The 12,622-nt window shown below is 50.3% G+C and overlaps 6 protein-coding genes across 6 annotated transcripts; 5 read left to right on the forward strand and 1 right to left on the reverse strand.

The window, feature by feature from the left end:
• Positions 1–310: 310 nt before the first annotated feature.
• Positions 311–1,569, reverse strand: CMQ_4863 (uncharacterized protein; the record flags this gene model as incomplete). Its single annotated transcript, XM_014313019.1, has 2 exons — positions 311–1,369; positions 1,447–1,569. 2 exons carry the CDS (start codon positions 1,567–1,569, stop codon positions 311–313), a joined length of 1,182 nt encoding a protein of 393 aa, XP_014168494.1.
• Positions 1,570–3,205: 1,636 nt separating this feature from the next.
• On the forward strand, positions 3,206–4,807 carry CMQ_4638 (uncharacterized protein; the record flags this gene model as incomplete). The annotated part of the gene is made up of 3 exons (XM_014312794.1): positions 3,206–3,522; positions 3,692–4,681; positions 4,786–4,807. The coding sequence occupies 3 exons, from the start codon at positions 3,206–3,208 to the stop codon at positions 4,805–4,807; spliced, it is 1,329 nt and encodes a 442-aa protein (XP_014168269.1).
• Positions 4,808–5,117: 310 nt separating this feature from the next.
• Positions 5,118–5,548, forward strand: CMQ_4831 (uncharacterized protein; the record flags this gene model as incomplete). Its single annotated transcript, XM_014312987.1, has 2 exons — positions 5,118–5,150; positions 5,219–5,548. The coding sequence occupies 2 exons, from the start codon at positions 5,118–5,120 to the stop codon at positions 5,546–5,548; spliced, it is 363 nt and encodes a 120-aa protein (XP_014168462.1).
• A 60-nt stretch (positions 5,549–5,608) lies between these two features.
• On the forward strand, positions 5,609–7,481 carry CMQ_4767 (uncharacterized protein; the record flags this gene model as incomplete). Its single annotated transcript, XM_014312923.1, has 5 exons — positions 5,609–5,760; positions 6,440–6,539; positions 6,823–7,025; positions 7,140–7,379; positions 7,439–7,481. The coding sequence occupies 5 exons, from the start codon at positions 5,609–5,611 to the stop codon at positions 7,479–7,481; spliced, it is 738 nt and encodes a 245-aa protein (XP_014168398.1).
• A 565-nt stretch (positions 7,482–8,046) lies between these two features.
• CMQ_4344 (ibr finger domain containing protein) lies at positions 8,047–8,928 on the forward strand (the record flags this gene model as incomplete). Its single annotated transcript, XM_014312500.1, has 1 exon — positions 8,047–8,928. One exon carries the CDS (start codon positions 8,047–8,049, stop codon positions 8,926–8,928), a length of 882 nt encoding a protein of 293 aa, XP_014167975.1.
• Positions 8,929–9,842: 914 nt separating this feature from the next.
• On the forward strand, positions 9,843–10,586 carry CMQ_4790 (uncharacterized protein; the record flags this gene model as incomplete). Its single annotated transcript, XM_014312946.1, has 3 exons — positions 9,843–9,917; positions 9,981–10,033; positions 10,124–10,586. 3 exons carry the CDS (start codon positions 9,843–9,845, stop codon positions 10,584–10,586), a joined length of 591 nt encoding a protein of 196 aa, XP_014168421.1.
• Positions 10,587–12,622: the final 2,036 nt, after the last annotated feature.

The raw sequence follows: 12,622 nt of genomic DNA on the forward strand, positions 1-12,622 counted from the left end.
CCGAGCTCGGTTTTGCCTCCAAATGGCCGTTCACACACTGCACAGATTCGTCTTGGAAGAAAGGCGCGTCTTGTAGAGCAAAGAAAATATGTTTGTCATGGCGACGTAATGTAGAGGAGATAGATAGAATTACAATCACAACAACGGCTTCCATTCAGCATTAAAGCAGACGACCCACGATTCCAATTTTGACTTGGACAAATAACAAAGGGAACATTGCTAATACAAATTTTAGGGCATGACATCATATCGAACATAGCGACTAGTCGGCATGAACAATGGCCAGAGTATGGCCGAGGTCATCTCGAGCTCACATGGTGTGAAGCTGGCTGTGACACTGGCTGTCATGGTTGTTGACATGGCCGGGCGACGCATTCCACTCGATGCAGTGTCTGGAGTAGGCTTGTGGCGCCATGCTGTGGTGCTCCATTGCGTAGCCTGGCAAACAGATGCTGCTCTGATGTGGCTGTTCCTGCTGGAGGCTGGCCTGGTAGAAATGACTGGCCGTGACTCCAGACGGATCCATGGGAGCAGCTATGCCAAAGTCTCCCAAGGAGGGAGAAAACGGAGAGGGCAGCTGCTGCGGGTGACTATGGTGGCTGGGACCAGTCATCCAGGCGGTCTCGTAGCTGCCACTGCTGCTATAATGGGCGGCAGCAATAGATGCTGCGGCGGCTGTAGCAGTGTTGAAGTCAAAGACATCGGCCGCCGTCATCGCCGTGGCCTGGTCAGCATCACTGCACGGGGTGAGGTGCCGCATCCGAAGCTGCGATGGCAGTTCAGGGGCTGATGAGGAGGACGGATTGCGCACAAGGGCATGGCTGTCGTATCCAGAGTGTCCTGAAACGAAAAACGGAAGCTGTGTTTGAGAGGGCGATGAGTGCAGCACCTGCTGACTTTGCATCCTGGCGATGGATGGCACATACGTCTTTCTTCTCTTGAGACGGGAGATACCAGACAGATTCTCTCTTGGAGGCGACAAGGGCAACAACGAGAGTGCAGTCTTCATGCCATCCTTTCTCTCTGCAGGCTGGTCATCCTGTTCACCGTCGTCTCGATCGGCACCTTGTATTTCTTCCATCTTGACGTCGGCATCACGAATCCATTTTGGCAGTCCTCTCTGGCCTGAAGCGTCACGGCATTTGTCCTTTACGTCCCGCTTGGGCTTCATGACTTTGAAACTTGTAATGGACGAAGTAGAGACTGCAGAGACATTTGACGACGTGGAGCCACCTGACAGCCGACTCCGGCGAGGCTTTCCCTGGTTTTCGACAGTAGTTCGAAATCTGGAAAATCGCATCCGGGCGGCATGGCCGTTTGAAATCTCCTCCAGCAGGGCGGGATCCCGGGCTACTTGGTCCCAGTCAATCTGCGATTATGACACAAGATTAGCATCTTGCTGGGGGTGATTGCTGGCTAGACAAAAGAAAGCAAAGGTGAACTTACGTCCTTGAGGCTCTTCTGCCTCAGCATAGCATACAGTAGCCTGGCTATGGCTTTGTCAGTACCACTGCTGCCGTTGCTACTATTGCAACCGGCATTTCCACCACCAGCGCTGACGCTTCCCATTATCGTGACTTTTATCCCGGAAGCATGGGACGAAAGGCGACTGTCGGGCAACCGGTGTCTGCTTGACAAAAGTGTAAGAGATGACCGAGTATAAGTTTATAGAAAAAAAGAAGGAAGGAGGGTAATAAAGGGCTTTAAGTAGTAGAAGAATGCAGAGGCAGGTGAGAAGGCTGACGAAGCGTGTGCAGAAAATGCAATCAATTGCCTAGGAGTGTTTAACTGTCCCGATTTGGCTAGAATACAGCCGGTAAGAAAACAGGGCCAAGAAGAGGCCTGAAAATGTTATGAGAAGAACAAGGCGAACGACAGGGCGCACGGAAGTGTGGAAGGAAAAGGCAGCTTGCGGGGATTACGTATAAATATGAGTGATCCCAAGTGTTGCCCCTGCAGTAGGAACACGGAGACACATGATGGAAATGGGTAAAGAGGCGAGAATAGGCCGGGACGGAGGGGGGTGAGTGAACTAATTGGGGGGGGCACACTACGGAGAACGGTCGGTGACCAACAAATGAAAACAACGATTGAAGGCGCCGCACGCAGTAGCTCACGATAGAGGAGGATGTATGTTGTCCCTTGCAGATCTAGTCTGGGTGAGCTATGCGGCAAGAATTAAAGGAAGACGAGAACGGAGTATTTAATAGTTGACGTGAAAAGGCAGAAGGAGAGAGGTGTAGTGGTTGCCTGGGCAATGTGGCAAAAGATGCACGGCTTAGCAATAAAATAGGCAATGTCCGGAGAGAGTCCGCGTAAAGAGGTTTCTGTTAGTGCAGGCAGTCCGAGCAGGGGTGTGTGTGTGGTTGAGGACAGCGGTGTGCCCAAATGCTGCAGAGGAAGAAGGATGACGAGAGAAGGGACGGGATGGCGGGCTGAAACACCGAGTAGGATCGTGAGTCATGCAGGGTATTTGAGGAATTTGCACATATCTAAAGTGGATGGGAATGGAGTAGGGAGAGGGGATGGGGGTGAGCTGTGAAGTAAATGGTTTTGAGGGAGGGAAAAAGGGCTGCGAGATAGGTCCGAGCGGAAGATCTCGGCCCAAGTAGCCTGCCGTTTTAGTTCTGCGCCGGAAGAGCGGGCCAGAAAAAAAAGAAACCAACAAGGACGACAATAAAGATGAGCGGGCGGCTGGTCGCCTGACGAGGCAGCAGGGGCATCTGCACAAGCACAGCGGAACAGCGACACTACAATGGCAGCACAAAAGAACTTCGACACGGCAGAGAGAGACAAGGAACGGAGGAGAAAGGAGAACAGATGAAGCCGGTTGAGTCGAGACAGAAAAAGAAAGACGAGGGGGTGAACTAAAACTGGGCGCGACACGCCACGTCTTCGTATTTAATTACCTGGCCGCGATACTGACGCCTGAGCACATGACCTAGCGGAATGCCAATTAAACTGCTAGGCAGCAGCCCCACTGAGCAAACGAATTGCAGCTCTGTCCGAGCCGTAGCCCCACAGTGAGAGGAGGCATTAGTCACGTGCTTTTATGGGTCTCCATTCTGCAGCCGGACCAATCAGGGCTCAGAGCCAGGGTGTGAGAGACAAACAGCTTCGGCTTCGCAAGAGGGCGAAGAAAGCAAATAATCGCAGGTTTGCTGGACGGGATCGCGGGCTCCATCACTCCACCCGAGCAGCCAAGATGAACAAAAACTGGAACGACCGGGCGGACAAGGACCTCTTCTTTACGATTCTGTCGGTGAAAAACATTGGCGTCATCAGCGGCGCCGAATGGACCACCATTGGCAACCACATGCGCACGCTCGGTTATGGATTCACAAATGAAGGCTGCCGGTACGTCTTGCCCAGTGCCTCTCCACCCCTGCTGCCGCCCCATTCTGCGTCGCCACGACGAGCACGGCACGTGTCCCAGCGTCTGAGGCATCTTTGCCGGCAGCTGCGTGTCGTTGCCGTCGTCGGCGTTGCGTCAAGAGCCGTTGCCATAAAGTACCGGCCTATGTTAGCAGAAGAGGGGGCGTGAAGCCGAAAAAAAACACCACGCAAAACACGAGGCCGCGGGGGGGGGGAGACAACATCCACCCGCCCACTCGCGTAGCATTATTTGGGCCTACACAGCTAACTGCATTTCTCTCTCTCTCCCGTCTTCCCATTTCCCCCCCATTTGCAGTCAACATTTTCAGGGCCTGCGACGAGCCCAAAACAAGGCCGACCTGAACGGCTCTCCCGGCAGCAGCCACAAGTCCGATCCCAACCTCAATCCGATTACCCGCAGGCCGGGTCCCGGCCGTGGCCGGCCGAGGAAGCAGGCGACCGGAGCAGCAGTTGATGTAAGTAGCGGGACGGTCGACGATGACGACGCCGCCGGTGTTGCTGGGGCCATTGCCATTTCTGGCACCGCATCCATCGGTGCTGATGGGGCAGCCGTGCATCCGTCTGGAGGCAGCCACATGAATGCGGTCGGCCTGGGTGTTGGCGTCATCCGAAGCATGGATGATCTTGACTCGGCAAATGTAGCGGCAGCAGCAGCAGCTGCTGCTGTCGCAGCTGCTGGAAGGCCCTTATCGGACGCCTCCTCGCACCTGATGCTCGCACCACGGCCGATCGAGACGATAGCCACGGGCTCATCGCTGCAATCCATGAGCGTGCTGTCGGCCAGACTGTCGCAGCCAGGAGGACAGCACGCCCTGCCGCAACCGGGGCTGTCAGGGGCACCAGAGCCGCTGCAGTCGCTGCAGTCGCTGCAGTCGCTACAGTCGCTGCAGGCGATACAGCCACTGCAACCACAGCAGCAGATCGATCAGCAGATCGAACAGCAGCTCCTGCATCACCACCACTTGCAGCCGCACCGACAGCTCGATGACGAGACATCCCCGCTGGGTGCGCTTGAAGATGCGACGGGCGATGACGATGTGGTTGGCGTGGATGATGTCGAGCTGGACGTGGACGTGAATGTGGACGAGGGCGAGGACGGCGACGATGACGGAGATGGCGACGACGACGACGACGACGACGGCGTGGACGACGACGGGCCCAGCGCGAAGCGCCGCAAGCTGCAGGCCGTGACGAGCGTGGCCGGCTCGACGCTCGAGGAAGACGCCATGCTGACGGCGCTGGCCGAGCACAACGGCACCGCTTCGGTGGACAGCTTTCCGACTGAGTGAGTATTCTTTCGCAATGCTTCCCTGTGGTGAAGTCACGTGCTTCGCTCCTTCTTCCTTCCCTTTCTTTCTCGGGTTGCATTTGCTGACAAACAATCTGCAGCTTCAGCTATGGGGAGGCATGATATCAGCGAAAAAGACAAGAGGCAAAAGGCGTGACTTGCTGGAGGACTTGCTGGGTGGTGGTTTTTGTTCCAGACGTGATTTTAATGAACTACGATAATGATGAATATATACCGTTGATACCTGAGCTGGCTAGCCCCCGAATCGGGCCGTCTTGTCTGGCCGCTCGCTGTCTGGCAACTTCACAACTGATCTCTGCAGCATTCACTTAATATTGGCCACATATTCTTGTCTGTGGCTTTTGCATTCTGCCGTGGCACTCTATCCGTTATCATCGACACTCCATCTTTCGACCAAACCGATTAGCCAAACATGGCTTCTGCTGCTACCGAGAAGACAAGCAAGGTGAGAAGGCCGTGTTCAGGGGCATCTCGCCATCGCCCCGTAAACTGTTGTCACTAACCCCGATTTAGTGGGATGCAGAGGCACACATGGCGCTCTGCACCGCGCTGACCAAAGCGCTTCTCGATGGCGGAGACTCGCTTGCCAGGCATAGCGACGTGCTCATGACATCCATGAAGGCCAGCGGCCAGGATTTTACCTGGGAGGCGATCCGGCAGGTTTTTGCTGTATTTGTTGTTTTCGCTTCTGTCTTGCCGCGTGCACTTGTGCTGTTTGATTTGTCCATTGCCCCTCTGCTATATGCTTGTCTTCTCTCTCCTTTCAGCCACTTCTCCCTTGCCCTTTACAACATCGACAACTGCCCATCCCGGTTACCAGCATCTGAACCCTTTCTAATTTGAATCATTCTTTTTATTTTTATTTTTTCGCATAAACTTGTGTTGCCATTCGCTCCTACCAAAATGCCTGTCAAATGGGACGACAAGGCGATGCTTGACCTGTTTATGGTCGTCCTCTCCGTCACTAGACCATCGCAGTTCTCCCCAGAGCAAAAAGCCGAGATCGTCCAGGAGATGAAGATCCGCGGCTACGATATCGTGTGGAACGGAATACGGTACTGCTTTTTTTACACTGTTCTGTGTTGTCGTGATTTCACTCTGCGTCGTTCTTGTTTTGAACTGCTTTCTTCGAGTACTGATTTGTCCCGTCCGTGCTTTTGACTTCACTACATTGCTCCTATTTATGGAGATCCCTCCCACCTATCTCCGTATCAATTTCAACTTCACTGTCCCTTTTCCCAAACTCCCACCAATCTGCCATCCACCCTCAATCCTGGCGGGATATCACAGCTTGTCTTGAGTTCAGCCTCTTTCAACTGCGCTTACACTTTATCCGAACATCCGCACAACTACAGCCATGTCCAAGTGGGAAGGCACCATGAAAGATGACCTCTTGCAGGCCTTTTTCAGTCATACTACCCCAGATACAGAGCAAAAGCAGAAGATTGTTTCCTATCTTGAGATCAAGGGACACACTATCACATGGGATGCCATACGGTACTTACATTTCATTGATTTTTCCTCACGCTTGCTCCTCCTACACCTATATTATTTTATACTCGCCTGTTGCTCTAAGTCTGTTCCCGGCTTCACTTCGGTCCATCCCATCTTTCAGCTGCCACAGCAACGACAAAAACCATACCCTGTTTCCTGTTTGTTTATTTTCCCATCACGTCCCATCTCACCACACTCCCTTTTCCCTTTCACGCCATCACCTCCGACCATGGCCACCAGATTGCATCGTCAGGACTGGGACGCTCCCGGCCTGTACAAGGACCTTCTAGCCTCTATGGCCATCGCGTGCAAGCCTACGGCTGACACCCTGAAAGAGGTTGTCCAAGATATGAATCTGCGTGGCTACCAGTTCACTTTCCATGGACTAAAGTATTCCTAGTCCTACCCCAATTTCCAGCCTCTGCTTTGTTTACACAATTTCCCGTCTGTTTGTGCTCAAAGTCCGTCTTTTGTTCTTTTCAGCATACCTGCCCCTCTTTCTATTCCTCTATTCCATGAAAATCAATATAAATCCCCGAAAAGCACCCCCCGTCTCATCTTCAATCTTGTCGATCGATCTTTTTCCGGGGCTCGCATGTTCACTCTCACATCCAAATCACCAGTCATATCACCTTTACGTCAACTTGACTTCAACCCCTCTCATCTTCATCACGATGGCAACCAATCGACAGGCATGGGATGGAGATGCTCATCGCGACCTTCTCATAGCCATGGTCGACGTGCTTTCGCCTAGTGGCGAGCAGATCCGCAATATCGTCGAGCGCACCACAACGATGGGCTACACCTATACGCCAAAGGCTGTTGTGTACTCACCCTCTCTTTGTTTCTTTACGTTTCATCTCGTGCTATCCTCCTTACGCGTCTATCTTTCGTGTTCACCTTTTACCATTCTATAGGCCTTTTACTAACGTTTCATTAGCCAGCATTTGCAAAAGCTGAGACGCAGTGCAACCGAGGGCGGTGCATCCACGGCATCCCCAAAGACGCCGAAGCAAAAGGCGCCACGGACGCCCAAGAAGTCAACTGGAAAAACGAGCATCAAAGCTGATCCTAAGAGAAAAGTGGAATTTGAAGATGAGTCCACTGTGGACACCCCATCCAAGAAGCCTCGCTTTTCGCAAGAGATTGAGGATTCCGATGACTTCGAGGTCAAGAAAGAGTATGTTTTAACAAAAATTACGAGATATTTGAGCCAAGACTGACCCTGATCGTGTGCAGAATCGTGGCGGAAGACAATCTAATCGATTTTGGCGAGCCCTGAACCAGTTGTTCAAGCTCAGCTGGTGGCCAGCAGGAGTTTGTTCGGAACCGCAGAATTTGCTATTTGTATGGAATGGAAGATATGAAGTGGGGACCAATTGTTGACAGGAGGGCACTACGATCAGGGAAACGGCAGCTACGGGAAATCATATAACATGATAGTCATAGTGCGTCAACCATAATGAGAACGTTTCTAACACTACAGTCATGGGTCACCTAGCTACATTGTCAGCCAGACTTGTGAGCTTCTCATGGTTCCCCAACTTGAATATATTTTTCTATCACTTCTTGGTCTCTCGTGAAATATTACTATAGTCTATGAGCACCTGTAATATGACGTAAAGTTTTTCATATTCACTACCCAAACGCGTTTTATTTCGTGCCTATGCAGTTCCTTACACTGCTATATAGATGAGAGCCAATCCAGATAAGAGCTATACAGATTGGTTATCTTTCCAGACATAACGAGGCCTTCCAACCACTCTCGTTCGTTTAAAGGCCCCTCTGGAAGAACGCGAGAGCTTTTTTTTCCTCATCAAAGTTCAATATCTACACACAGACCAGCTATGGATCTAAACCCTTCCGACGACACGTCGACTGGAGTTTCCCTCCGGCTTCAGCTCGAAGAGCTAGATAGCTTTCAGCACAGCCGTACAGAGGACCGCCCCTCGGATTTGAGCGTTGCTATAGATCTGTACCGGGACGATGTGGAAACTCGGCTTCAGGAGCTGCGTATAGACACCGATGCTTCAGCCAGACCCTCTGGCCAGCCAAATCTAGTGCCCGGGCTGTCCGGAATGCTCCAAAGCCTGTCGTATGGTGAGCTTTTGCGGTTCGAAGCTGAGAATCTGCCACGGCTGCTCAGAAGCCTACGCATGACGGCAACACAGCTTCGGGCTGACGTTGACCGGCCAGCAACCGATCAAGCACCAAATAGCACCAGCTGCGTCTCGTGTACCGATGATATCAATGTGGATGCCATCCCGGTTTCTTGTGGCCATCGGTACTGCCTCGGATGTCTCCAGAGGCTGTTCGAGCTGGCCACTTCAGATGTATCCCAGTTTCCACCGCAATGTTGTGGCCAGGCCATTACCCTCGATAGTAAGACTCGAACTGCACTCGGCCCAGAAATAATTAACCGGTATCTGGAAAAGAAGTTGGAGTCCGAGACTCCTAACCGCACATACTGCCACGAACCGCAATGCCAGACATTTATTCCACCAGCAGCTGGTAATGACGAGCAGCTTGGCGTAGCCACATGTTCTGTCTGCCACCGGAAAACCTGCACGCGGTGCAAGAAGCCTGCACACGGAAATTCTGCCTGTCCGACTGACCGTGCGGACGAGCAGGTTCTCACTATTGCCCAGGAAGAGCACTGGCAACGTTGCCCATCGTGTCGACGTATTATCGAGCGTAATCAAGGTTGCAACGAAATCAGTAAGTGGTAGACGTATGGAACGATTCGTGGTAATGCTTGTATCAGACTGGCTGACTTGTTCTCTCTCCAAAGCCTGCCGTTGTAGTGCCAGCTTTTGTTACATGTGTGGACTAAAGTGGAGGACGTGTAGCTGTCCACGATGGACTTTGAGTAGCCTCTGATGCTGGGAGACCTGTGAAATCAATGCTGTGTGGTGAGAATGGCGTACTTGTGTACGTAAGATACCTTTTCTTTTTCTTTTTCGACGATAGCATCAACTGTTGTCCTTGGTGCTTGTGATTGTCATTGTGTAGACTATAACCCAGACAAATACGTAGTAACAATCAAAAAGGAAAGGGTGCATCGATCAATATAAAACTAAAATGCACACATCGAGGTGTTTGCATCAGGGTCTCGTCCACAGAGGGATGTGTCCTAATAGAAAAATCAAATATTTGGCTGCAGAGAGCTTTGGTAGCATTCGACTGTGCCCTGCACCACAAAGGGATGACCTGTCCCTTGAAAGCTGCCTGCTGTATTCACTACAAAGAAAGATATTCCCTAATTGCAAGCATAGCACCACGGCCACCAAAAAAAAGTCCAAGCTCACTGGCCTAGGACATTTGCAGCTGCTTTAATTCACTATATGCATGTTGCCACTGTCAGGGGATTCTCTTTCACCCAAACTCGCCGGCACTGCCTCGGCGTCCCTCCCCTAGACTGTTTTGACATAATTACATGCCACCCTGCTATCTCACCGTATCCTCCCATAAAAAAAAAATTAAAAGAGAAAACAAGCTCACCTTTCCATTCTCTTCCATTTCTGCAACTACTGAGGTAGGACAACTTGAGAGAGACGACATCAAATCTTCACAAGAAAAGCTTATACTATCTGTACAATATTTGACTATACTTTTCTTGCAAAAACCAAAGAAAGTATAAACAATGTCTGGCCAAACTGCTCAGGAGCAGGTCAATTTTCTTCTTGCCTGCATCAAGCACAGCCAGTCAGGCGGCAAGGTATGCAATCAATTCGACAGTCTTTGAACACCATATTTTTCGCTCACCCGTTACTCATTTTAGGTCGATTTTGAAGCTGTTGCCACAGAGCTGAAAATTGCAAGCAAAGCTGCAGCGTATGTCGCCGGATTTGTTTTTTCTGTGTTTTCCTCGACAACAAAGAAGTAATCTGCAACTGACAGGTGTCCTTTTTTGTCTCGCTGTAGTGCCAAGAGATATGAACGCCTCAAGAAGCGTGCCCTCTGCACTGATCTTTCGGCTTCTGGGCCAGCTGGTGATCTCGATGGGAACGGTAGTCCGTTCACTACACCTCAAAAGTCTCGCACGAAGTCTGCTCCTGCCACGCCAGGCTCAGCCAAACGCAAGCGGAATGGACAAAGCAACAACACCGATGAAGAGAAGCAGGATTCTGAGGTGAATGTTAAAACCCCTCGTGGTAAAGCCAAAGCAGCAAACCCTACTACTCCCCGCGTGAAGCGTCAACAGGCTCAAAAGGCTGCCGAAGCCATCAAAAAGGAGGCCGAAGCCGAAGACGCAGAGGACATTGCAGAACGCGATGAGCAGCTTGCATATGAAAATTATGAATCGGATGTGGACGAGATTCGTGACGATGTCGTTGCAATCAAGTCGGAGTCCCGAAATATTGTCGTGGATACTGATGGCTTCTAGTCTGACAGGTATCTAATTCTCAACCCCCGACTATCTTTCTCATCTTCTTCCTATCGCGAACATGGTGCCTAATACATTTTTAATTCTAGTCTCTATATTTTCTCGTCGCTGGGAACGAGCGAGCTGACGGCCACGATATTGAATGAACTAGGTTTCCACGTGACATTGTCGACGACAACAGCTTGTACCACACGGAATTGTTCGGGTCTACTATATGTGGCTATTCCTCGTGGTTTCCGCAGACTTTTGAGTTTCTGTCGCGACAATTTCTTCTTACAACAGCGCTGTATGCGATGACACGCGATCCGAGCAGGCAAACTGATAGAGAAGGAGAAGGGGAGGAACACGCTCGATGGGAAACGGTGGTGTCTACAGCAAAATCTATTAGTTTCAGGAGGTGGAACGACTTCAGCATCTCTCCGTAAATAAGGCCGAGACTGAAGCCTCGCTTTTCGTTATTTGCACGTACTGAGTCGGTCATTTAGGCCATGAAGTAGCAGAAGTGCTGAAATTTCAAACATTGAACATATGATGTTTATGGGCCATGCTCAAGTTGCGTAGAGGGTCCTGGGAAGAAGTGTGGGCGCTGATCATTCAGAGCGGCGTAACGATATCACGCTGCAGGAATCCTTGGCTCTGTATAACTCGCCGTCGTCGGAAGCAAGGTTACTCATAAACTGACAAACTCACTGAGAGAGAAGGAACGCGTGCAGAAGATGGACTCAGAAGAGGAAGGAACAATCAAAATACTCTTTCATACGCGTGGCGGATTGTTTCCTCGGCAAGGGACAGAGCTGATTGGCAGGAAGTACCAGCCACCGTACTGACTCAAGAGAGCAAGTTAATGATTAAGGAGAAGACAGGGCCGATTATAAGATGGGCCGTTCGATTTTATGTGTGCAGAGAGCTGACTTGTTGTGGGCGGCGGCCAACAAATAAGGAAAGTGCGGCGAGTTACGGCAAAAAACGACGACAAGTCCTAATAGCCCACAAGTCCGTTGGGGGTGAAACGGCATTTTCTTTTTGACAGTGAGAGACGGTGCAGTTTGTAGAAACTCTGATTTATCCCAAGCCGCAGCTTTTGTCAGGAGTACTTTGATTGTTTTCCTGACCTTTTTTACTCTCCTCTCACTCCGCCTTTGCCCTGACTATAAAAACCGTTCCTCTCCCGCTCCCTCTTTTGCTTTTCATTTCTCTCACTTCTTTTTCAAACACATTCTCTCAACTTCCAGCATTCTGCCCATCTTACCACCTTTCATTCTCACATTCTATCGTGCAATCACATAAAGCTTCCTTCAACCAGTGGCCTCTGGCTTCATCACACTCTACCTACCAATCGCTACCAAGCTATCTGAAAAGATTGTTGTCACCGTGCTCTCAGGTTTTCAATTCTTCGTATCAATTGACTTTCTACACGACCAAGCTTCTAGAAGATCAGGGTTCGTGCAATTTACATTTTGTCTTCACTATCTCCCAGATATATCTACTCTCCTATCCTGTTTCTTTACTACTTCTCCTTTTCTGCTCTTTCTACTTCCTCCTCTTCAAGAAACATCATGGGAGATACCATGGGGACTCTCGTGCAATCATGCTTTGAGAGTTTTTTGTGTAAATGGGTCTTTTGTTTTTTGCTCTCCCCCCTAGCCTCTCATTTTCTTCATGAACTTGGGTTGATTTTGTTTCAAATTGTCAATCGCTTCCACCACAATTTGCCTGCCGTTTTCAATTCTCTGCTGCCTCTTTAAGTTTTGTTCTTTACCAATCGTATGAATATTGATGTTCAGAAGAACCGGAAAATATAAAGAACAGAAGCACAACTAGAACACAGCGACTTGCTTCCAAGACTTCAATTGCATATCGGGGTTCACCTGATTTATACTCTTCGACATTTTCTCCCTTTTTACTTCTCTACACCAACGACACTACCAACCTCTCTTTTTCACACCTATACTCCGTTGAGTTTTATATTTTCGACTACAAAACGCTCCAGACGAAAAGGTATTAGTAAATCATTTGTCCCATCCAATATCCACATA

Source organism: Grosmannia clavigera (assembly GCF_000143105.1).
Source record: "Grosmannia clavigera kw1407 unplaced genomic scaffold GCSC_97, whole genome shotgun sequence".
NCBI lineage: Eukaryota > Fungi > Ascomycota > Sordariomycetes > Ophiostomatales > Ophiostomataceae > Leptographium > Leptographium clavigerum.